This window comes from Eurytemora carolleeae, unplaced genomic scaffold (assembly GCF_000591075.1).
Source record: "Eurytemora carolleeae unplaced genomic scaffold, Eaff_2.0 scaffold379, whole genome shotgun sequence".
In the NCBI taxonomy this organism is placed as follows: domain Eukaryota; kingdom Metazoa; phylum Arthropoda; class Copepoda; order Calanoida; family Temoridae; genus Eurytemora; species Eurytemora carolleeae.
The window spans coordinates 64,084-89,909 of record NW_019396286.1 but is presented as its reverse complement, the minus strand read 5'-3'; the positions used below and the strand labels follow the sequence as shown (position 1 = coordinate 89,909).

General features: G+C 32.3%; 1 protein-coding gene across 2 annotated transcripts; it reads right to left on the bottom strand.

Moving 5' to 3' along the window:
* Positions 1-15,273: 15,273 nt before the first annotated feature.
* On the bottom strand, positions 15,274-17,899 carry LOC111700180 (uncharacterized). Of its 2 annotated transcripts, XM_023471017.1 has the most exons (4): positions 17,863-17,899; positions 17,539-17,695; positions 15,868-15,885; positions 15,274-15,614 (listed from the first exon to the last, which is right to left on the bottom strand). In XM_023471017.1, exons 1-4 carry the CDS (start codon positions 17,886-17,888, stop codon positions 15,324-15,326), a joined length of 492 nt encoding a protein of 163 aa, XP_023326785.1. In that variant the 5' UTR covers positions 17,889-17,899; the 3' UTR covers positions 15,274-15,323. The 2 variants fall into 2 exon arrangements, with proteins under 2 accessions (XP_023326785.1, XP_023326786.1); XM_023471018.1 differs by lacking the exon at positions 15,868-15,885.
* Between the last annotated feature and the right edge of the window lie 7,927 nt (positions 17,900-25,826).

The window sequence follows — 25,826 nt, the reverse complement described above, 5'->3', positions numbered from 1 at the left end:
TTATTAACAATTTTTTTAGACAAAGTTTATCAAAGATCAGAAGTATTTATCAATTATTATAAATTAGTACGGTAATGTACCATTTCAAGGCATGTCATTCTATACTCTAGTTCCTCTCATTCATGCATATTGTACATGCAATCTTTGATAATCCCTAAGGATTGTTTATAAAAAAAGGCGGGCAAAGTTAGAAATTGAAAAAAAATTAATGATGTTAAGTTAGGCAAAGTGCCATAAATCTGTTTTAATTGAGGCTAATTATAGTATTTTTTGTAACATATATAAACTGTTTTGTTATTCCAGGGCTCAAAGGTAGTTTTGGATCAGATAAGCCAAAGCCAGGGCCCAAGTAGACGCAGTTCTAAGCGTACTGTGCAATGCCAAGCCCGTTCTCTCTCTCCATAGATAGTGGTCGTGTAGTTTACGTACTTTAAGAAACGATATGTTGGCCGCCAGATGTCTCATGCTTAATTCTTATCTGATAAATAGATAATTTCTCCGTACACTTGAGTCTTGACGACCATCATAGGAGACGTCAAGTTGTGTAGTTTATGGTAGGAACGGCCTAAGTTGAACTAGGGGGAGTGAATTGTACGGTAAAACTAAAACCTTAACCGCATATCGAAGGTATTGTAAAGTAAAAATTTAGGTAGGGTTAACCTATGCAATGCTTTAGAAGAAAAAGGTTTAAAGGCTTGAAGCTACACCAAGTATTTTTTGTCTGTAAGGAGCAACATAGGTATGAATTATAAAATGAGATGGGTTAATGTCTGAATTGGAATTGTTTTGATGAATCTCAACACAAAATGCAGCAACACCAATTTCACTTTTCCGGCAAATTGAGCTAAAGAATCTACGCTTAAACCATTTTTGATGTTGACAAATAATTTGTAGTTTTATCCATGTATGTTTATGCTTATCATTTTAGATTTTATACTTTTGTATTTATTCCCTCTTCTTTTTCTTTTTGCTTATGGAACGAACCACAGTAAACGACTACGTCTTTGTAGAGCATATGCGAGATTTTATACACAGGGTGCTGTGCTAGACCACATCGGGTTTCAATCATCTCCAAGCAGAGCAGGATTCAGGTTTTCAGTTTTTTAGACATTCTTTCTGATTTTTCTGCCCTTCAGGCTAGTTAAATTTATATGCAAAAAATCTCCATCTTCAATAGGTGATTTTTTGCGTAACATACACAATTATCAAAACTTTAAATTTAACAAAACTTAATTTTTTTTGGTAAAAAAGACAGCATTTGACGCTATAAAAGAAATAGTTGTACCAAAAATATTTTTCTAAATTTCTAAATTCTTAGTTTTGCATATTTTTATACTTCACAAATCACATTTTCATTAAGAAAATTCTGATTCAGAATTTAAGCAAAAATTCATCCTTTTAAATTCACAAACTCTTAAAATAATAATTGCTTTCGTTTTGAAACTTTGAATATTCTAATATTTCAACTCTGTGTGACTGTGTAAGTGTTGTTTAGTACAACAGGAATATTTATGTTATTCTTTCTTAATGTGTTTTTGCTATTATTTGTATTTTTGAAGAATTTAAGAGGGGAGGGGAGGATTAGTGAGAGATAAAGCTAGGTGGGGGGGGGGGGGGGGGTGCTGGAGCATGTATATTGTCTTTTTTCCTTCGTTTTATCATTAGAGGTTTCATTATTTTGTAATTTAAATTTCTGAAGATTGTACAAATTTTGGATGAAAAAAGAATTTGATTTTAATTTTAATTAAAAAATTAATTCAGCTGAGAAATGTTTTAAATAACATAGGATGAAGGGTAAAAAATGTCTTCAGAAAGCTATACTGAGACTCATAACACAGTGGAATAGGAAGACGACGCGACTGCTAGACTCAGTTATGATTTGAAATAGTTTACACAAAACCCATTTCAATTAATAAGTTGTTTTTCAAGCAACTGATAGAACTGAATATTTTTACACTAAAACTAGTTTCAGGTCTGGTCTAACGTCAGCGTAAAATGTGAATAACCCCTTACTCTTCTATACTTCTAGAAGAAAGAATGTAGTAGAGTTGTAAGGGTAAAGGAGAAGGTATGAAGGAGATTCAGAATAAAAAGAAGTATGCTAGGATAGGTTGGGATAGATGGGAACATAAAAACTAACAAAGAAAATATCTTACTTTAGTTGCTCAAAGCACAGTTTATATATATATATTCATATAATATAATAGATAGTATGTGGACAAAGAACCTTAGTTAATCAATGTGCACAGCTATAGGGTATAAAATAATAAAAACGCCTTTTTCTTAGACTTGGAAAGTGAAAATTAAGGTAAAATGTGAATTAGATTATCAAAATATTAAATCTTTAATTTTCGATGTAAGTCTGGTTTGTGTTTTCATAACTTAAGGGTTCTGTTTTTACATTGCTTTGAAAGACTAGTGTGAATTTATATGGTTAATTTAAGCTATGAGATAGAAATTTTGACAGTGTAATAATTGTGTTGCCGTCTTTCTGACATCACAGATGTGTGATAAGTATACACTGTACAGTGTACGGTGTACAAAAAAATTCTAAAATATTTTTGAAACATAGGAAAAATGTCCGGAAAACCAATTTTTTTAAATTGATGTGAAAATGTTTATTCTGTTGTTTTAATTCAATTTTTGAGTAGAAAATAATTATGTTTAGAATTATGTCTGATATATACAGATAAAAAAACAATATATTAAATAATATATTAATTAAGAAAATATATCTTTAAATAAATATATTTGCTCTTGATCACCCGGTCTCCGAGAGCGGGTTTGTGTAAGGAGGGTTCAAATTACACCCAGGACAGGTTGGGACGGATACTCAGGCTTCTCCGGGTACTCAGCAGACAGTGGTTTAAGGTTCCCTATTCTCTCCTCTTCTTTTCTCATCCGACCAATATTTAATACAAAATATAGAGGACAAATGAAATACAAAGACAGCGTAGCTTACAAAAGCTTCGAAAATACGTCAGGTATAGCACAAATGTTAAATAGAAAAATAGCCATCGTTATTCTAAAAAACAAATTTTAATTTAAACCTTAAATGTCTTAAAATTGTTTTCACGTCTAAAGAGTTTTAATTTTTAAATTTTAAAAATTGAAAATTAGGACTTGTTCATTTTTTTTTCTTTTTTGTTCTTTTTTTGTAAATATTTGCGAGAAAAATGAATTTCAAACATTTCTCCACTTGTAATATTTTATCTTTTTCACCCCTCTCCTTCTTTGTCCCTTACAAAACGTCTCCTCTGTCCAGGCTTGCCCTAGAGCAGTTGTAAAGAAAGTATAAACTATTTAAGAAAAACAAATCCTAAAACTACTAATCGGAAATAATGTTCCATGTGAGCAGTCATGTTATGAGCAGAGTCGGTCACCCTAGGAGTATATTTTTAGCATGAACCAATAGAGATAAGATGCACATTTATGTGAGATATATAAATATATATATATATATATATATATATGTATATATAAGAACTTTATTATAAAAGACACCTAAAATACGGAGTCCCAAATAAAAATATTTAAAATAATACATTTCTTCTTCATATCTTTATACTTCAATATATCGGTGTCTCCAGCCCCCGCTAAACCTGCAGGTCAACTTAGTTACTTCATTTGTCAATTGTTCACTTGGTCAGATAAAAGGGAAGATGCATACAATTTCAAAAGGCGATTCTAATGATAGTCAGCACAAATATTTACAAATGCGAGAATTTCAAAATATTTTAAAATAAAAAAGATTTGTTTGAAAATAAAATTTGTAAACAGACTCTTATTTTAAATGAGAGATTCCAATTTTCAAGTGTGTATCTGTCAGTTTTAAATGTCTCAATCCATCATCTCTGTTGATAATTTCTTAAACCTTTTTGTGTCTGGACAAAAATTTTCATATTTGAAAGTTTCATATTTTGTTGGGTTTTACTCGAACAAACAAGGGGTTTCAATGAAATCAAAAATTTAAATGTTTAAATTGTTTAACTTGCTTAAATTTGGTATGATGCTTATTATATGAGGAACATAAATATAAATAGATAACTCTGATGATCACGAAAAAACTTTGTTTTAAATGTTCAAATATTCAATTATGGACTGATTGACTAATTTTCCCTAAATCCAACAAAAATGTATTAATATTGCTCAAACAATATATACAACGTTTTTTGGTGACAGGCTTAACACTCTTGAGGATTTAAAGATGTAAGAAAGCATGTGGAATTTTGAAATCAATCATCAAGTTAACTCTCTTTTTGACAATCCATCAATTTTTTTATAATTGGACAGTGTTGAACAAGGCAAAGATGGTACAACATGAAGATAAAACGACAAATAGAATTCCAAAACCAAATTTTTTGCCACATCCTTTTCAGTGCAACAACAAAAATATGCTAAAAATTAACATTTAAAGAGAGTGTTCGCAAAAAATGAAAGGGGTTATAGGTTTACGGCGAAAAATGATCGATGGTAATCGCGTCTAAATGAAGAAACTTGCTAAAAACGACTCTTATGGAAGAACGTAACGTCCACACGATTTCAGAAAGTTTCAATATTCGACCCGGATTATAAAAAATCCATTTAATTCCGTACAAATCATTCAGATTATACAACCTAATCATCGATAATTTTTTTGAAAGTGCTCAATGCCGGAATTTTTTTTCACAGGATGCGATTTTTTATTTGTTTTATTTATAATGCAATTTAAAAGACGATTAGTTCGCCGCCAGGTGTCTCTGCTCTTGTGGCAGAGACACCTGGCCGCCTAGCGGACAAAAAGTCGTATTTAAAGCAAATAAAAAATATTATTAAGTGTCAACTATATACGATTGCGTGAAAAAAATCGATGATTATAGGTTGTAAAATCTGAATGCTTTGTTTGGAATTAAATTAATTTTTTACGATCCAATTTGAATGTTGCAACTTTCTGAATTTGTATGGACGCTGTAAGTGCTTCGGCATGAGTTGTTTTTAACAATTTTCTTCTTAAAGACGCAACAGTTAGAAGTAAGATTAGTAGCAATGACCTTCGAATATTTTTCGACATAAGCTTATACCACCTTTCATTTTTTGCGTATACTCCCTTTAAAAGACAGAAAATGTCTGATTACTGCTAATAAATGGTTTTTATTTAATTTGAAAAGTTTATGCATGCCTCTAGAGTGTGCCTATGCATTAAGTTTAATGAAGCTGTTTGCAGATGCAAAAATATTTACTAAATTGTGATTGTTATTATTCCTGAGGTCAGAGTATTTGGAGTATCGTTAATCTAGAACACAAGATCTCGATATCCAATGTGGGAACCTTTGAATTTGAAAATATATGCTTTAGTTTAAGTTATCACCACAGAATAAGCCCACCAGGACATATTGAAGAGGAATAAATCCATAAGTCTGCATGTGACGGAGATGAATGCTTGTTTCACAACACAAAAGTTGTCTTTTGATGTATCTTTTAAAACTTTTAAAACTATTTTATTCATTTAAGTAAGGTTAAGGATAGATTTTTCAGTTTTTTATATATATTTAAAATTTAAAATAAAATTAAATCTTTCATTATAATTGATGTTTTTTCTAAAATTATCTGTCATTACGTAAATTTAAGTCATTTTCTTCTAATACCTTTGCTTTGAAATATTCCTCTTTCTTGCCTAAAGTTTGAGTTGTTAGTTGGTTAAAAAGCACAGTTGTGAAGAATGTAGTTGTAAATGGTATATGGCGCACTCTTTAGAACGAGAAGTTAGTTCATATCAAGATGACAATACCTTTTTGAAATTATCGTATCTATATGATTCTTTCCAATAATAAATGTTCAAAATTTTTTCAGATCTCTTATATCCAGGTTTTCACCCCCCCCCCCACACCCACTACCCTTTCCATTCCTCCCTCTCCACCCCATGCCCCTGTCTGAACCAGCTCTACTTTAAAGTTTTGTCAATAGCTCTCAGTATGATAAAGAATGAGAAAAGAAAGAGAAATGTTATGAATAAATTTTCTTTTGTAGGTTTTTATCCTTTACCTTTATGACTGGTTTAAGACCGGGTTTACAGGAATGATAATCTCCTAATGTTAGACTCAAACACGATTCTTGATATTTGTTTTTCTATTCTCTAGCTGTCAGTCTTTCTTTCATCAATCGTTTCAGTACCCATTTTTCCGTTTTAATATAAAAAATATTAGTAAACATTTCTCGATTTATTTTATATTAATTATCAAACCCTCCCCTTTCCTTGGCGTTAAATTTGGTTGATCTGAAAGCATCCCAACGGCCCTTCCCTTCTGCACGTTAATCCATATTTTATATAAAAGATTGTCCAAAGTAATAAAAACGTTAAGTAAACACTGAACAGAATTATACAAACATTCACAGAGAGGAGACCGATAGATACATTTTTACAGCAACCTGCAGGAGAGGATGGGGGCGAAGAAATGGAGCAAAAGAGCTATAGAGTAAATGAATTATAGAAAGATAGACAAAGGAGAAAATAGGAAGAAATAAATAGTAAGAGATTATTAAGGTTTTTTTTAGTTTTGGTCCAAACCTAGGATAATTGATAAAATTAAGATTAAAATCGGAGAAATACATGAAACAAGAGCAAGATTAAAAATATTGTGCCAGATATAATTTTGTATTTAATAATATGTTGCTGCCTGCAGCGAAAGAGATTTTTTTAACTGAATGTTGTTTCAGAAGATGGTTATAACGCATTGTTTATAGAATGAGAAAAATGCCCGAGCGGCGAAGAAAAGACAAAGGAAACAAAAGAGATCTCACAAAAATGTTGCTGTAAAGGGTACAGCAGCATGATTTATCATCACTGAACATCACAATTAAATAACAGTATTATAGGAATAGGAATTAATAATTGTAATATTATCCAAAAAGAGAACAATTTAAGATTGCTTACAAGATCTCTACACACGTTATATTTAGAAATGCAATTAAGTCTTTTCAATCAAGAACCAATTTTTATTGATGTGAATTAAGATCGGAACATTTCTGCATAATTTGGTGTTCATTGCTTGATCCCTGGTCTCTTAGTCTTGGCTTTGTCAAGTAATTTAAGATGAATATACAGAAATCTTATTGATATGTTCGGTGAGCCCCATGCGTAAAAAACTTTGCCCAGCTTGTGATTGTACATATATCATTAAAATGTATCAAGAGATTTTTTCATTCTCTTGTTTAGTCCATGCACTACATATTTCGTAAATGTGAGGAAAAAACTGAAAAGTAGAAAAAAGAAACAAGATGAAATTCGAGAAATAAGGCTATAATATGCAAAAGATTAGAGATAAAGGGCTGACGAAAAGAAGAGGAAAAAGTAAAATAATGTGAAATGAAGAAAACTAAAGATACGAAAAGGGGAGAATTAGGAAAATTAAAAGAAATGATAAAAAGAAAAATGGATGATATAAATTTAGCTCCTATAAATCAATTTTAATCCATTCTGTCCCCCTCCCCGCACATCANTAGTCCATCATTCAATAAATCCACAGTTCAATAGTCCTTCACACAATACATACCCTAATAATAGCCACTCAATCACTCACACAACACACACACCCCTACACACATACACGGTACACACACATCATCCCGATTTTCACACAATCATTCCAACATACATAAACTATCATCCCAACATACACATTTAAACATCCAACATCGTGCACTGTAAGTAAACATACGCTAAAATTCCTTACAGCGAAATTAATTGGCTTTTTAAATCAGAGATACTTATAAAGAAGTCCGTGTTTGACAAGTAGAAATACAGTATGTACATTGTACAAGAAAAAGTGTTTCTAAAAATGATTTGAATATTTTTCTTATGCTTTCAGTTTCTTAACTATAAAGATCCACAGTATACATTTACTCAGATACAATTTTCCCTTCAACTGGTTATCAACTTATCTTAGTCCTTTCTCTTTGGGTTTAAACTTTGTTTTAAAATGGGAAGAAACCCGATTTATCTTTTATCTCCTCGATCTCTTTTTCTGAATCTAGAATCCAAATCATTAGGTTCTTCACACAACGAGATTCTTTATATCAAGAAACGTATAGACTAGAAACCGCCAAATCTGATGCGTAAATCTGTATACAATACATACATGGTGCTTCATACAAAAATTTAAGTAGATTTTAAAATTTCACAATCTTGGTTTTTAACACAGACTAACCAGACTGCGCATATGCTCTACCTGGATAGGCTGAGCTGGCCTATTGTGTCCCGGCACGCCCTGCTAGAGTTACATGAAAGGTTTGTTGACTACCATCTAACCGACCCTTGTTGCGTATAATACCCATTCATGGGTTAAGTTTTACAACTTTTAAAGATATACTCCAATTTTTAACATGAAACATAAAATTTATGAATTTAGTCTATTTTGGAAGATTTTGTATTTCGTATCCAAAGGATCCATAAATACAGATGTCTGCTGGTTGGTCTTGTACAGTACTTGAAAATATAACCTGCTGTGGAAAATATCGTAATTTTAGGAATAGAGTTATAAGGAATAGAATATAGGTGTACGTGAGTACAAGCGGAATCAGGTAGATGTAGATTTTAGAAATATTTCTCACTGTAGAAGCGCTATGTCCGCTATGAAGTTATTACATGTAGTACCCTGTAAAAGAAAGAAAGCGGCCATGTTTATTTTCTTAGCTTTCTACAGACTCAGTGACATCAACGCCGCAATTTTAATTAAAATGTATCGCCAAGGGGAGGGGGTTCCAGTTAGCCCCGGCAGGAAATGGGGGGAAGAGGTGGGGTGGGGGGGATTACGACTTTATCTTTCTCTATTATTCTAGGTTTCAATTAATCGCTGTTACTCTCTTATATCTGGTTTTAATAATCATTATTATTATAATACAATGCTGATAAATACAATTTTAAGGGTATCTTTCCCAGTAACTATTTACTACAGTTTTAAAAAGTAAATGCTATTGCTACTACACTACTACTACACGTATTAAAGAAGCTCCCACAACGAAAATTGAGAAATTTGCACTGTCTTGCTTAAGGAAATTATAGTTTTGGAAATGGAAATGTACCAATCATCATATGTCCGTATATAACATATTTATAGTACCCTTCCATGCAGTCAACCCCTCCTCTCCTCTCTTAACAACCCCGCCCCCTTATAGATTGGTACCCCCTCCCTGAGTGCATAAGTGCCCCCCTACTGGGCCTCCTACCTACCCTAACCAGTACCAGTATAGTAGCTAAGTAGGTTTAATAGTATTTAACATGTCAGGTTCCATGAATAGGTCTCTAGGCAGTAAATTTTTATCTGTGTATGTGGATAAGATTTGTACAATGGCGGAGCTACGGATCTATGAGAAACCTAGCACCTGCCCCTACCATTCTATATACATGGATCAAAGGGTTGAATTAACGTCTATCTAACTAACTTACACTATGTGACAAACTGTCTCTCTGTCTGAAAAGATGTGATATCCAGAGTAGACGGACAAATATAGAGATTCAATTTTAGGTCGATAATATGCTTTTTTTCAGAAACATTTTACTATTAAATACAGACTTAAGTCCATGCAAAGACGACAATGCCCGATTCACAACGGTAATCTTGAAATCTGATTAATAATGTGGAAGATGTTGTCGTTTTTATAGGTTTAAAAGTACTTATTTCTGATCATTTCTATATTTTTTCCTGTAATAAAAATATGCAAGATACATATGTAAAGAACCCAAAATTGAAAACACTAATTTTTTTTAATATTAAACCATGGATATCTAATTCATACTTGATCAGACAAAGCTTTAAGAGTAACGTTGTGAATCGGGCATTGACATCTTTATATTATTATACTAAATGTCTATTCTTTGTAAAAAAATATTTTTGGGACTCTAAACTAAAATGTAAAACTGCAGCTATAAAAAATTTCTTTGTCCACTGTTCATATTACAGATATTACATAGAGGGATATAAGTTTGCATAATGCAAAATTAAAGCTTTTGCAGAGAAAGCTATTCACAAGCATCAAATAATTTCACATTAATATACATTTTTTTTATCCGTATTACTCGTAATTATATTTCTTTGTCTTGCTTAACAAAGAATTGTTATTTTTACTGACGCTTGTCTGGTAGAATCGACAGCAGCGTACAAAAAATAGTCCTCTTGCCCCTTCATGAGCATCCCAAGGGGGGGAGCCTACTCAGAACTACAGAGAAAAATAAAGAACTATACAGAGGGATACGTTATAGTATACATTTATACAGTCCTTGAATTGGGACTGCGGTGGGCTCCACAGGAGACATTTAGACTTTAAAGAAAATAAAAGCAATTTTAGGGCCAAATGGGAGCAGGGGGGCTGAAAAACGCCTAGCGGGTGGCAAACATTTTATTAGCGCTTAGCGCGAACTCTCTCAAATTTTACCTTGATATGCCCCCCCCCCCCCGTCTACGTGCCTGAGAATCGATGATGGGGTTGGAGGGTTAGGAATAGGTTAATTATGAGAGCTAAAGGGGGGGGGGGCGGAGGAGTAGGTTTGGGAAGGGGATAGGTAATATGGGTATGATTGGTGATGGGGGGAGTAAAGAAAAAAAGGATGATTTCTATGCCTAAATCTGTAGTTGGCAGACAGGCAGTTTTCAAGCGAGGATATCAAATCCAGATTATAAACACAAGTTTTTAATACAAATTACAGTTTTACTGAAACATAATGAGAACTAAACGATTCAACGACAGAAAAATCTTACTTCTTGGTTCCAATTTTTTCCTATTTTGTGATTTGCTCCCGAGAACAATGAGAATGTTACTTTTATCCGATGTCAAAGTTACATACAGGGTGTCCCACGAAACATGACAGTTTGTAAATATGTTTAAATGTCGTCTTCTATACACTGTATTAGGTATTAAAGGCTGTTTGCAGTTTATTTCGTTTTAAAAAACCTTTTACTTAAGTATATTTTACTTTGAAATTAATTTTACTATAGATAAAGATAGTATAAAGATAATATGACTCCTATATAATCATTTTACTATTGTCTTTGGTATTAAACAACTTAACAAATTATGGAAGATGACATTCTAAAATATTTACCAACTGTCATGTTTCGTGGGACACCCTGTATCTTATAATAACAATTGTGATCGCATGTTGGAAGAGGGATTAAGTCGTTAATACAAACTCAAATTTGTAATCATCAAACGTAGATTATTTGATCCAACATAAATCACAGTTTGAAATAGGGTCTACGACATCGAGTTGCAAAGATAGAGGAATGAGAAAATCAGAGTGTGTGGCAAAAACTCAATTCCTTCGTAATATGGATTGACTATGCATTCACTAGTACAATTTGACGAGTGACGCTTTATAGAAAACTAACATTTTTGTCCCTTATATTGTATCTGACAAATTATTCTAGCTTGTTAAGTAAATATATGAATCACTGTTGAGCCTACAATAAATACAGGACTAAATTAATTTACACGATATATCTGCGTATAGATGTTTACATGAGAAATATAGAGATTTCACAAATACGCAATCATCTTCATATATGTATTTATTTCTAAATTCGAGTTAAATAGCAAAAATTATAAAAATTAATTAGAACCTTATAAATATTATAAAACATTACAAAATAATCAATAACCATCTACACAACCATCATTGATGGTCAGAGTTACCTTTCATGACCATGATTAATGATTAGAAATCGGTGTAACTGTAGTTATAGTTTAATTCTATAACGGTGCATGATTAAGTTGTTGATAATTTTTTTTTTTGTCGGTCGAAACTAAGGAGATCTGTCAGTAAACGACATAATATAGAACATTATTAAAATTAGAGATATTAACACCACATTAACTGATGTTGTAATGGAACAGTCTTCATAAAATGGCTCTAGGTGTTTACGGAGTTTATTTTTTTTTCATACTATACAAAATTAAAATGTTATGTCTGACATCTATGATAATGCTGCATCTGTCCCGTTCAACTTCTCTCGCACAATTAACCTGATATTTCTGGACCAAAAGTCTCCAAAAGAGTTTTGATTAATATCTTTATATTTGATGTGCAGGTGGGGAAACGCTGGGACCAGAGAGTATAAATACATAAAGAATGTCATGTTATCAATGATGTTGACTGGATTATCCTTTTTTTATTCTTTAAGGCAAAAAATTACCTTGTTTTAATTAAATACTAGGCAACAGCTTTTATACACGCAAACCATAACCCTTATTTTTCGTTTTTTATTTAAATTCAAAAGATTTTAGGCTTTTTAAAGCATATTTCTTAGTAAAAACTTATCTTAAACTGTATATTATCAGGATATCATCATTCATAATATCCAACAAATGGTTAAACAAATTTTGAAGTTTAAAACATTATCAATAATTTTCAACCTTTTAAGCACGTTTTCTGGGTTCACCGACAAAGGGTCAAACGACACAGGGTCAAACGACACTGGGTCAAACGACACTGGGTCAAACTACAAAGGGTCAAAAGTGCGACAAAGGGTAAAACGACATAGGGTCATAAAATGCGACAAAGGGGCAAATTTTTTAAATTTTGACATCTGTTACAGTTAGTATTTATTTATTTTTATTTAGGGTTAGGTTGGGTTAAGACACTTTCTGGGCCGAGCGCTGCGGCTAGGACAGGCTAGGGGGCTGAGCGCTGCGGCCACATGGTCAATTATATCCATGTCTAGCATATAAGATCCATGTACAAAATTGATAGGAGGATTGCGAGTTTCCTATGATTCAAATCAAAAAATATTTTTATCATTTTAACCTTTTGTCGTTTGACCCTTTGTCGCACCTTTGACCCTTTGTCGCACCTTTGACCCTTTGTCGTTTGACCCTTTATCGTTTGACCCTTTGTCGTTTGACCCTGTGTCGTTTGACCTTTTGTCGGTGAATCGTTTTCTGGAGTTTAAATATTGATTGATTGAGTTCAAAACCAATAATATCGCATATAACGTTTCCTGAAGACAGTTCGCTAATTCTACATGATATTCTGTAATTTTTCATAATCTTGGCAAGAAGAATTCGTGACAAATGCTCAACCAACCATTACATAGAAAGCGTAGAAATACGTTTTTTTTTCACACACAAATATATTAATTTACCTTTAAAAAATGTTATGAAGTTTTCCTTTCCAGTTTCCACGTTATATCATGAAGGATAACAAATTATTAATTATTGATTATTGGCAGTATTTTTTCATTATTGTCTACTCCTTGGATCTAACAAACGATAGTTATTTTTAAAATAAGAAATCAGGATCTTCTAATATATACAGGGTGTCCCACGAAACATAAAAGTTGGTGAAAAGTGTTTAATGTCTTCTTCCATATGCTGTATTAGATATAAAAAACCTTTTTACAGTTTATTTCATTAAAAAACTCTTTGAAATCAATTTTACTATAAAGGACAGCCATAAAATATTTGTTTGTTATTCGCTATGGTATCAAACAGTTAAACAAATTATGGAAGAAGACATTTAAACTATTCACCAACTGCTGTTTCGTGGGACACCCTGTAGTAAAGAACATAGCGAACATGATTTTAGTAACTAAGTTTTGATTTTTCCGCCGCTGACACTTTGTAAAAAACTTGTTTAATTAAAAACTGAACAGAAAACGATGCTAATGAATAATAAAAAATTCAAATACCATAAATCAAGGAACTGAAGACAGGAACGCCCTTCTCAAATGTACGCAAATTGTGTACTGTATTTTCTGGGAGCAATATAAACAAACCTTATCAAACTACAAAACTTATCAAACTCAAAACTTAATAGAATAACTACAAAACTTATTTTTCAAAACATTTTTAAAAGTTGTTACAACTTAAACTTGACTTAGAATTTATATTTATAAATCATTATTCATCTGTAAATAGGCTGGCAATATTGAACAGATATGTGTTCAAGGGTACACTATCAAAGCTTGCACACATAGCCTTCAGGTCTTGTTCTTGTTCTCTTTGTATTTGTTGTAAAGATGATTTTCATCATCCTTAAGTAAGTTTGTACCCTTCTGTTAGAGAACAAAATTAGCCTCCATCTCGGTTGAAAGGGACTGGGAAACTGAGAGTTTACCGAATTTTCTAGTAAAATTCGCGGATTTTTTAACAATTGTTGAAACATTTCCATGATTTGAAAATTTAGATTCATGAATTTTATTGATAAGTTTTAATTTTGATATGTTTTGTAGTTTGATTTGTTTTGTAGTTTGATAAGTTTTGTAGTTGATAAGTTTTGTCGCTGATAAGTTTTGAAAAGATAAGTTTTGTGGTGATAAGTTTTGTGGTAATATGTTTTGTATGGGCTCCGAAAAAAGCAAGGTAGAATATTTTTTCCCCTTCATTTCAAGGTTTTTCTTTTTCCTCCCGACGAGATTTCAATTCTTCCTCCCAAGGTTTAAATTCTTCCTCCTGACGTTTGTTTACTTCCTCACAAGATTAAAATGATTACTTCTTAGGTTTAAACACTGCCTCCCTATGGTTTAATCTTTCGTCCTAAGGTTTTATTTCTTCTTCCTTTGATATAATTTCTTCCCCCCAAGGATTTTTTCCTTCCTCCTGATCTTGGATTTTTTCTACCAACGTTTAAATTCCTCTTTCCAAGGTCACAAAGCTTTTAATTTTTTCTCTAACTGAATCCTTTTTCCAAAAGTTTGATTCCTCCTCTCAAAGCTACAAATATTCTTGCTTTTTATAATCATTAATCATGATGTTTAATGTTCATACCTACTGTTGCAATATCTTCTTATTCCCCCCTCCGCCCACGTACATGATGTTTTGCCCCTAAATTCTTTGTTTTGATTTCCTCCCAGTGCAGCATGGGCTGTGCGTGCAGTGTATTACAATTGAGTAAAAAATGTATCAAGCATTGACTTGCTTGATACATTTTGTAGTCAACTATACGCGAAAACCTGCGAATGGCATTGGTAGACTGGTAGTTGGTATAGACAGATAAATTGTATTGAAGGTTAGAAAGTGAAATAATAATTAACGTTTTCTCGAGATTAAAATAATTGCAACGTCAGATTTTTTACACGTTGTTCTATCAAGTATTCTAATATTTATAGAATGAAGTAACTATGATGCAGACATGGTGGATTATTTGATTTTTTAATCAACGTTAAATAGTGTATTTTATATTGTAAACTTAATTAATGTTGTAATTAAAACTAAAGTATAATCAAATAGGAAAATTAGCTTAATAAGTCTGACTTATTTAGACTAAAAAACTATTGAGTTATGTTAGTGTATTGTTATAGTAGTAGTATTTTAATATTATAGTAGTTCATTGTTATAGTAGTAGTATTTTAATATTATAATAGTTCAATTTCTTTCACGAGTTCACAAATTTCTGGATGTTCATGCATATAATGATTTACCGGACGTTTTGAAGTACAATTGTTTACATTTAATACTTTGCTGTTCTGAATCTGTTCATGGTGAAAAAGAGCCGTCTCTCTAATTTGTCCGTCATGTACTGTACAGTTTCGGCACTCCAAGATAACCAGCGGACTCGATAAAACCGGTTCTTGACCAGTTGACCTAGTCAAAGTCTGGAACCGTACAGTCTGGGCTAACAAATAATCCCGTTCCCCAAGTTCCTCCTAGAGCAAAAAGAAACTATTTCTTATAAAACATTACACAATTTTTGTTTCATTAAATCGAAAGGTCAAAAATGGAAGATTTTGAAATGTAATAAAATGTCGAATATCAAACTGTATCAATGACTTGTTCAGAAAATGTACCTGTAGGCTAGCAGACGTCTAAATGTACCTGTAGGCTTGCAGACGTCTAAATGTACCTGTAAGCTAGCAGACGTCTAAATGTACCTGTAGGCTAGCAGACGTCTAAATGTACCTGTAGGCTAGCAGACGTCTCAAAAAATTAGAAAGTGATCCATTTTTTAGAATCCAATTTCGCCCTATTTCCTTTTTTTGGGTGAATGCACAAACTTTATTTCAATATTGATTTTTGCCTTCTGAGCATCATTAAAATATGAAAATAAAGAATAAAAAATTTCCTCTTAAACCGCCCCCCCCCCACACCTTCATAGTTTTCCTATCTTTGAAAACACAAGCCTCAGGATTTGTATAAAGGGTTTGTATATTTAGTTTGTTTGACTTTCTAATGGTCAAAAGGCAAATTAAAGGGAGTGTTCGCGAAAAATGAAAGGGGGTATAGGCTTTATGCGATAAAAAAGCGCTTTTGATCGCCACTAATTTGACTTCTATCAGTTGCGTCTATAAGGAGAAAATTGTTAAAGACGTCTCATACCGAATAACTTAGCGCCGTACAAATTCAGAAAATTGCAACATATGACTTAGACCATATAACATCAATTTAATTTCAAAGAAATCATTCAGATATTACAACCTATAGTCATCGATTATATTTCGCTACATTTGTATATAGTTCATATTTTACAATATTTTATTTGTTTAGAAAACGTTTTAACGGATTTTGAAAACTGTAAGTGGTTCGCGGATTTCTTAGATAGTTGCGCAAGCAACAAGAGAAATAATCAAATTCAAAACAAATTAATTTAAAAATATTATAAAATATAAACTATATACAAATGTGGCGAAAGATAATCGATGACCATAGGTTGTAATATCTGAATGATTTGTTTGAAATTAAATTGATTTTTTACGGTCTAAGTTGTATGTTGCAATTTTCTGAATTTGTATGGGCGCTATGTTATTCGGTATGAGACGTCTTTAACAATTTTCTCCTTATAGACGCAACAGATAGAAGTAAGATTAGTAGAGATCAAAAGCGCTTTTTTATCGCATTAAGCCTATACCCCCTTTCATTTTTCGCGAACACTCCCTTTAAGATTTAAAAAGATTCCCATCATACAGTTCATACTAATTAACTTCAATTTTACAGGAAATAATGGGGGCGTAAAACATTTCAAAAAACAAGAAGATTTGGCGGATAGCAATAAGACGAGGATTTAGATAAACGACTAACTATATTTTTAAAGAGCTTTAAAATTTTTATATATTTTTTTTTAATTATTAATCGATCTTATTCTTAGTGAATAATATTCATTATCATTTTTAGAACGGTGAAAATTATTTCGGTATTTTTGTTGTTTTTCGTACACTCTTTTTGGGAAGAAAGTTTGTAAAAATGTGTTCCAAAAGAAAAAAATATCAAGCATAATATGTGTTGAATAACGCGAGGTAGTTTAAACCACTTCCCTTTACCTTCAACGTAGTTCAAATTTAATTTTTAGTTCTGGTTATTGAAAATCGTTGATAAAGGAATTGAGTCTTTGCCACAAATTCAGATTTTCTAATCACTATATCTTTGCAACCCAATGTCGTAGACTTAGATATTTCAAATTAAATATCAATTCCGGTAGATCAAATAATCTATGTTTCAAATATCAAAGGTTTGAGTTATCAAGTTGCTAAGATATAGGGATTAGAAAATTTGAGTTTGTGACAAAGACTCAATTCCTTTCACATTTCATGAACACTTCGTTGAAATTCAAACTATTTTATTTAAAGCATTTATTACCTTTCTGCAGATAAACATAAGAAAACAGCTGATTAGCTTGAGAATAAGCATAACTAAGATCCCCAGCAGTACTAGGACATGTACAGGTACAGATTCATGTACAGGAAAGCAGCATTTATTTAGTGATAGTTTCAGCTGCTCGGTACAGTTAATATTCCTAAAAGTAAGTGTTTTATATCCATGCATGGTACAACATAAAAGTTAATACACATACAATACATGTTGACTTGTCCACGTAAAAAATCTTTACAGTAAAAATGGTGTACAAAAACTGTGATGAAAATATGTTCTGGAAATAAGTGTAAAATACTTAATCTTTGAAACCTGCAGTTATCTGTATAGTTGAACATTATGCACGGACAGTCCCCGAGGTAATGGCTATTTATCAATTCTTAAATTTTATCTTTTGATAATCGTTACTTCAACATTGGATTAGTTTATCTAGATAATTGCATTGTATTCATCTTCTTCTATCAAACCTTCTAATAATAGTAATATTTAGGTAAAAATATAAGAAATTTACAGAAAAAAAAACAGTTCACCGACCTTAAGTCAACCAATTTTCAAAATATAAAAAAAAATCACGCTCCACAGGAAGCAGGACTCAGGAGATGGTTATATTCTTGCGAGAAGTTTAGTATCTCCTTGTTAAATAGTGATCTGAAATTATTACGAACAAAAGGGGGAGAAAAGGGGGGGGGTAAACATTTTTTTGGAATGCGATGTAAACGTCCCTTATACCATGTTTTCCGTTTTATTCAAGAACGTCATTTTCCTGAGATTGATTTAAATATTTAATATATTTTTTTCTTTTTCTATCTCGCAACCTCGAGCAAACAAATAGAGGTTTCGTGATTGTGCAAAACCTAAAATATATTTTGATATTTAAAACAAATTTAGTAGATGTTGGTTGTTGGCACGGAATATTGACTATATGGGGAATAATGATAATACCAATGTTTTTGTTGAATAAGAAACAAACTAATGATTCCTCTTTTTGGCGTATCAATCATTACTATTCAACCAAAGTGCACCCTGTTAAATGGTAATACATTTGTTTATTGTTTATTGTTTACTTAAAAATAAGTTTAATGTACATGTAATATATTATCTATATATTTAAGTCAACACTATAAAGCCAAATTTGCATGCAAAGAATATAATTTGATTAAAGTTTACAATAAACTACTCGTTATTCCAGTTTAATTATAATTGACGACATTTTTCTGCAATTTCCTTGACTATAGTCATGTTGTGTGTCTGTACCAAAAGAGTGTGTGTAAGGAATACCGAACTCGTCTGCAAAGCAGTGCGACTGGCTTTCTCATGTCAGACCAGCGCCAGTTCCTTTCCCTTTATTCTTATTCCCTGATTTTAGTAAACACCTTTCATTGACCGAAATGGGGATTGGTGTTCCACAAGAAGTCACGGGTTCAAACCCCACATCTCACAAAATATATATGGTAGAAGGTTGAAATAACTAACGTTCACAAAATTGGGTTGTTATGATATAGATATGTGTGGTAAAGACTCGGCTTATATGTTTATTAATAATTAATTTTACCAATTAATTTATAATTCATACTAATTAAATGAGGGGATATGTAATGTGTTATGAGTATGTGTGTTAAAATAATAAACAGCAGTTTTGTTTCTAATAACAGTAAAAATATCAAAGATTGATAATTGTTTTTTAACAATCTTTGCAACATGTGCGAAATCCTTTTTACTTTTTAAAAATATTTTAAACTTTTTTCATTGATTTGATGGTTAATATATATCGTTAGAACTTATAAAGAGGGTTAACCCCCAGGCCGAAATATATACATTTCTATATTAAATAAAACCTACTTTTTTTCCTTTATAAGGTTTACTTGTTTGCTGTGCACAATACACATGATGAAATAAATGACGAAGTATTTTCTGAAAGAAAATTATATAAAATAATTCTGCGAGTTGTTTCGGTTTAATGAAGTTAGACTGAGTTTAAAATATGATGATTAAAGAGCTTGTCTAGGAGTATAATGAACTTGATTCCTTTCAAAAAATGATAATAACAGTTTCTTTTCCAATTGTTTCAGGCAAAAGTAAAAGCATTAAAAGATGTTAATATTAAATTAAAATTTTGACTGATCTCTTTGTATTCCATTATATATACTCCCAGATTAGTTTGAGCTCCTCCAACCCCCCGGCACTACAAGTAGAAAAGAGCAGCAGGAGAGAGAAAAGAAACTTTTTACTCTCATCTTTTATCATTTTCTTCTTACTTCTAGTCTCTTAATTCTCTTTTATTCAATGAAGATTAAGGCGCCAACTCCGGAACTAAGCTTTTTATACAAGATACATTAATCGAGCCATGCAGTGTACCAGGAATCCTGGAAACGGAAACCAAAAAGCCCCTGCCTGGGCCTAAGTCACAAAGACTGGTAGTCCTGTTTTAAATTAGAAACCTAGATTTGATAAATCCTAAAACCAAAATCTACTTCTGAAAAGTAGGAAACCAGAGTAAACTGGAAACTAGAAAAACAAATTAAGCTGAAAACTAGGAAACCAGGGTAAACTGGAAACTGGGAAACCAGAGTAAACCGGAAACTAGGAAACCAGAGTAAACTGGAAACTAGAAAATCAGGGTAAAGCGGAAACTAGGAAACCAGAGTAAACTGGAAACTAGAAAATCAGGGTAAACTGCATGGAAACTATAGGAGACCAGAGTAAACTGGAAACTAGAAAATCAGGGTAAACGGGAAACTAGGAAACCAGAGTAAACTGGAAACTAGGAAACCAGATTAAACTGGAAACTAGAAAACCAGAGTAAACTTGAAACTAGAAAACCAGGGTAAACAGGAAACTAGAAACCAGGGTAACCTGGAACCTAGAAAATCAGGGTAAACTGGTAACTATAGGATACCAGAGTAAACTGGAAACTAAGAAACCAGAGTAAACTGTAAACTAGGAAATCAGGGTAACCTGAAAGCTGAAAACCAGGGTAACCTGGAAACTGAAAACCAGTGTAACTGGGAAACTGAAAACAAGAGTAAACTAGAAACTAGGAAAGCAGAGTAAGGAAACTGAAAACCAGGGTAACCTTAAAACTGAAAACCAGAGCCCGCGATTTAAAAGCTTCGGCGCGAGTCGTAATTCCTTAAACCCAACTTTAAGACCCAATCCCCAACTCTAACGACAGCTTGTGTCACGTGATTGACAGCTGCAAGATCTTCGGCTCGACTTAAGGAGTTAGGCCCAATGAAAATAAAACCGACCTTTGTTGGTTTTAGTGGAGAATAAGGCTCAATGTTGGGTCTTATTCTCATCAAAACCCGGAATGCACCAATTCCAACTATGAAAATCCGCCAAATATAACATTAAACCGGTTTTATGAACTAAATTCTGTTGAAAAATAGATTGTTTAAGGAATTAAGACTCGAGCCGAAGCTTTTAAATCGCGGGCTCTGAAAAATTTAAAACTTAAAGTTATAAACCGACAATTCAGGAATTAATGAAGGAACGCAAACATATTTACCTAACAAATAATTAGAAAGATATCCTATTCACTCTAAATGCTATTAACTGTAATTTACTGATATTAAGACCTCTTTTAGGAAGAATAAGCATATTGAGAAACCTCCCCTTCCTGCCCCCCTGTAGGCGTGCCCTGAAAGAATTCAATCAAAGCCCTGGCTACCTATTGTCTGATTGATAAAGCATTCTTCAAATATAGAAGGTCCAGGTACTCCAACCCCACTCTACACACTGCACAGTGTCAAATTCCACGGGGATTAGAACAGTTCAACGGTTTATAGAAACCCTTGTCAAAATATTCGGGAAAATCCGCAAATATCAAATTCACAAAATCCTTGTTATGTCACAATGGACATCTTCAACTGTTTGTATATGTAGAAAATATTGAGCTGCCAATCTTACCAATTCTCCAGGAGCAAATCTTAAAGGAACTGAACACTTGCGTCAAACTCAAACTTTGAATCCTTATATCTTTGCAACCAAATATTGTAACCCTTTTGCTATATAAAAACATGAATTTTCCGAGATCAAATTCTCAAAGTTTGAAATATCAATTTGGTTTACAACCACCATGTGTCACTAAAATAGAAATATACAGTTTGAGGCAAGTGTTCAGTTCCTCTCCTTAAAAGCTATTTATAAGAGTTTTTGTCATAGATCCCTGCAAAATTGTTTCAATCTCTGCTATTTCCAAAATTATGAATTGACTCTAAAAGTTTGAATTATAATTTAAAATGATTCTCCGGTTGAGTTTTTATCTAATTGGATGGCGCTAAATTCTCCCATTTCGGTTTTAATTTAATCAGCTTTTATATTATGTCTCCCAGTCCCCTCCCCCTCTCCTTCTTTCTTTTTCACGCCATTTCAACAAAAATTACCCCACGAGGATATTGATTTTTGATTCAAACTTTGTTATTTTTTAATTCTTTATTCTTAAAGGCCAAACTAGATGTTTCAAATAATGAAAGTTTGAATTTGCAAGCTTTTAGTGGAAATAGGTACGAAGCACAAAAAAATATAGCTTTAAAGGACATACATGGAAACATGATGAGGTGGGGGGAGGGTAATGTTTCCTTTTTATACCCCACATTAAATCTAAAAAAATGTAATCCCCCTCCCCCCCCCCCTTGTGGTGAAACCACCTTCTCATTTCCGATGCTAATTCCCCGGGTGGAAAGTCAGTAAAAGTTTTATCTTTTCTAATTTCTCTAATTAAACTGTTAGAAAAGAAATTCAAACTATTTTGTTTTCTTTCTATTTTCTTGCAAAACTTTGTGGATTATTTTAATGGTTTTCTATAAACCTGCGATACACTGATATGGAATAGGTGGATATGAACCATTCCAAGATATACTATCTTAATATGTGCTTGAATTCACCTTTTAATAATAAAACCTATAATGATTTTTTTAAAGGTAAATGTAATGAATGTTTAACGATATAGATAATATTCTGTAGGCTATAACTCTAATGCCGTTCCGTCATTGCCATCTAGGGTTGTTAATCGTTTTTGAAAACGATACGATCGTTTTTTTCGTTTTCCTATAGTTTTTTGTTTCGTTTTCCGATCATTTCAAAAACAATCGTTTTAAAAACTTTTTAAAAAACGATAGTTTTTAAAACGATCGGAAAACGAAACAAAAAACGATAGGAAAACGAAAAAAAAACGATCGTTTTTATAAAAAATGAAAACGTTAACATCCCTACTGCCATCTAGGGTTTTAAAAATATTTACGAGTTTAGTGAAAGTCTTAACTTAACATGAGTTAATATGACAGTTACAAGTTTGATAGTATGTAAAAGTCAAAGACTTTTTTTAAAGGAGCCCTAATATTATTAGAAATATACATATTACTAATAACAATTAAAAATTACAAAAGCCTTTTAGATATTTCTTAATACGGCAATTGTGCTGTAATATGTACATACGCACTTCACTAAAAAACTCAATTATTTTGAAGACTAGTAACCTATTTAAATTATAAAAACAATAAATATATTGCATAATATTGCTAAAATTCGTTTTCCTATTCCATTTATGGTTCTACGTAGTAAGCATGATAATTATTACTTTTTGCCCTTACAATCTTTTTAACTATTGGTGTCCATAGTAAACCTATCTTCTGTTATAAAATTAAAGAATTTGAAGAGTTATTTTGATTCATTCGTGTTGAAATTGATGACACACGTTTGTTTTACAGGATTCTATGTTTCCAACAGTTTTTTTTTAGTTTCTAATTTTCTCGCCTGTCAGACAAAATATCTCACTTTCTTTTACTTTCTTACATCAAACTCTGTCAGATCTTATTTCAACAGTAAAGAAGGTAATCTAACAGAGAAGGAGAAGAAAAGGGAGGAAGGAAAATAGGGTAAGTTTTTTCTTTCTTTTATATAAATATTTTTTGACTTGATATTTAAATATGGGATTTAAAGTGAAATGAGTAGAAAAAATGAGCGATGATGTCATCTATATATAAATTTGGCTTGTCTGTTTGGGTGTCTTGTTGTATGTTTGTTTGTATCCAATAAACGTCAAAACGGCTGACATTTGTGGGACATCACGTGACCACAGGGAAGGTTTATGAATGATAAAAAAATGTGTTTTAAAGGTTTTTAATTTAATTTAAATTCTTGAAAATCCGCGAATTTTTTTTTAAAAATCCGCAAAATTTGTTTCTTTTTTGTTTTAAAATGTAAACAAAAAGAACATGTTCACAATTTAAATAGAAGACGGGCGCGAAGCGCCCTAAAAGCCTAGTTTAAACTAAAAATACTAATTATGGGTTTTATTTTATCATTTATCAAAGTAAACGTTTATTTTCTCAACAATGCACTTTTGTTTTGCGTAAAGAGGAAAAAGGAAAGAAAAGAAAAAGGAATTGAGTCTTTGCCACATACTCTGATTTTCTAATCACAATCTTTGGAAACAAATGTTGCAAACCTTAGATATTTCAAACTATGAATTCTGTTAGATCAAATCATCTCAGTTTGAAATATCAAAGGTTTACAACATCGGGTTCTTAAGATATTGAGGTTTAAATATTTGATTTTGTTCCAAAGACTCAATTCCTTTGTAAAAGAAATTATGAAAAAGTATAGAAGTTAGATGAAAAGAAGAAGATACACGTGTTGTTTATGATTTAAAAAGGTATATGGTGTGTGAAGGATTATATCTATATTCCTCTGAGTATTAAATATATAATATATTCAGACTGAAATGCGAGTAATAACAGTTCCAGACACTCTGAAACCAGCGCCTTTTGTGATTCTACAATACAAGCGGAAACCATTTATTTTTCTTCAAAGCATCTAAAATCATTACTTTTCACTGCTCCACTGTTTATATCATGATCATATCCGAACCATAGCGAGTAAACTGCAGGGAGGAGGTGTTGGAGTAGTTTATGATGTAGGAGGAGTTGTAGGAGTACTTTATGGTGTAGGAGGAGTTTTATGAGTAGTTTATGATGTAGGAAGAGTTGTAGGAGTAATTTTTGGTTTAACAGGAGTTGTAGGAGTAGTTTATGGCATAGGATAAGTTGTAGGAGTATTTTAAAGTGTAGGAGGAGTTGTTCGAGTAGTTTATTGTTTAATAAGCGTTGTAGGAGTAGTTTATAATGTAGGAAAAGTTGTAGGAGTAATTTTTGGTTTAGCAGGACTTGTAGGAGTAGTTTATGACATAGGATGAGTTGTAGGAGTATTTTATGGTGTAGTAGGAGTTGTACGAGTAGTTTATTGTTTAATAAGCGTTGTAGGAGTAGTTTATAATGTAGGAAGAGTTGTAGGAGTAATTTTTGGTTTAGCAGGAGTAGTTTATGGCATAGGATGAGTTGTAGGAGTTTTTTATGGTGTAGGATGAGTAGTACGAATAGTTTATGGTGTTAAAAGAAGAGTAGGTGTACTTTATGATGTAGGAATAGTTTATGGCATAGGAGGAGTAGGAGTAGTTTATGGTGGAGAAGGAGGAGTAGGAATTGTTAACGATGTAATATGTAGAGCAGAAGTAGGTAATGAGGTAAAAGGAGAAGTACGAGTAGGTGTACTTTATACTTTAGCATGAGTAATAGGAGTTGTTTATGGTATATGAGAATGTTTAGGAGTATGTTTATAGTGTAGGAGTAGAACTAGAATTGGTTGTTGGTGTAGGAGCTGAGGAGTAAAATTCAGTTCAGAAGTAGAAGGAATAGTATTGTGAAGAGGCTGATGAGGGCGTAGTTTATGGCGTTTACGTTGTGCATGTGTGCAAGTAGAGGCAAAAAAGGAAAACTTCAGTAAACTTATCTCAGGAATGGTTGGGTCAAAGCCCAAAAAAAAGACAAAATGGATCGTTCACGATATAATGCAAAGTTTAATCTTCATTTGTTTAATGAAGGCAATATTTATGCAGCTTAATTTGCTTTATTGTGCTATTGCAAAAAGTTCCAATTTGATTGTATTGTATAATCTAGTCTTGCTATCTAGGAATATTCATGAATGGAGGGGAAGAAAAGAGCTTTTGTCTGAAGGAACAGGGAAGGGAGGCGGTATGGAGAGAATGGGGGGGGGGGTGATGTCTCAGAATTAGACAACCAAAACATATCATAATTAATATCCTATCCCCCTGTCTTTCATACAATAAATGTCAAATTTAACAATGCATCCCCCCCCCTCAACCTTTCTTTTTGTGTCCCCTAAACCCAACCCCCAACCTCATTGTCCCCTCAGTTTTCCAAGTTCCAATATTGCTTTATTTTAAAGGTCAATCTTTTTCCAAATAGTTATGAAAAGTC

What these genes read in the sequence shown, in the direction of transcription:
- LOC111700180 (XM_023471017.1), bottom strand. Translation starts at nt 17,888, where the DNA reads ATGTTCAACTATACAGATAACTGCAG. An exon ending in AACTATACAGATAACTGCAG is followed by an intron (nt 17,696 to 17,862) that starts GTTTCAAAGATT and finishes ACTTACTTTTAG; the next exon opens with GAATATTAACTGTACCGAGC.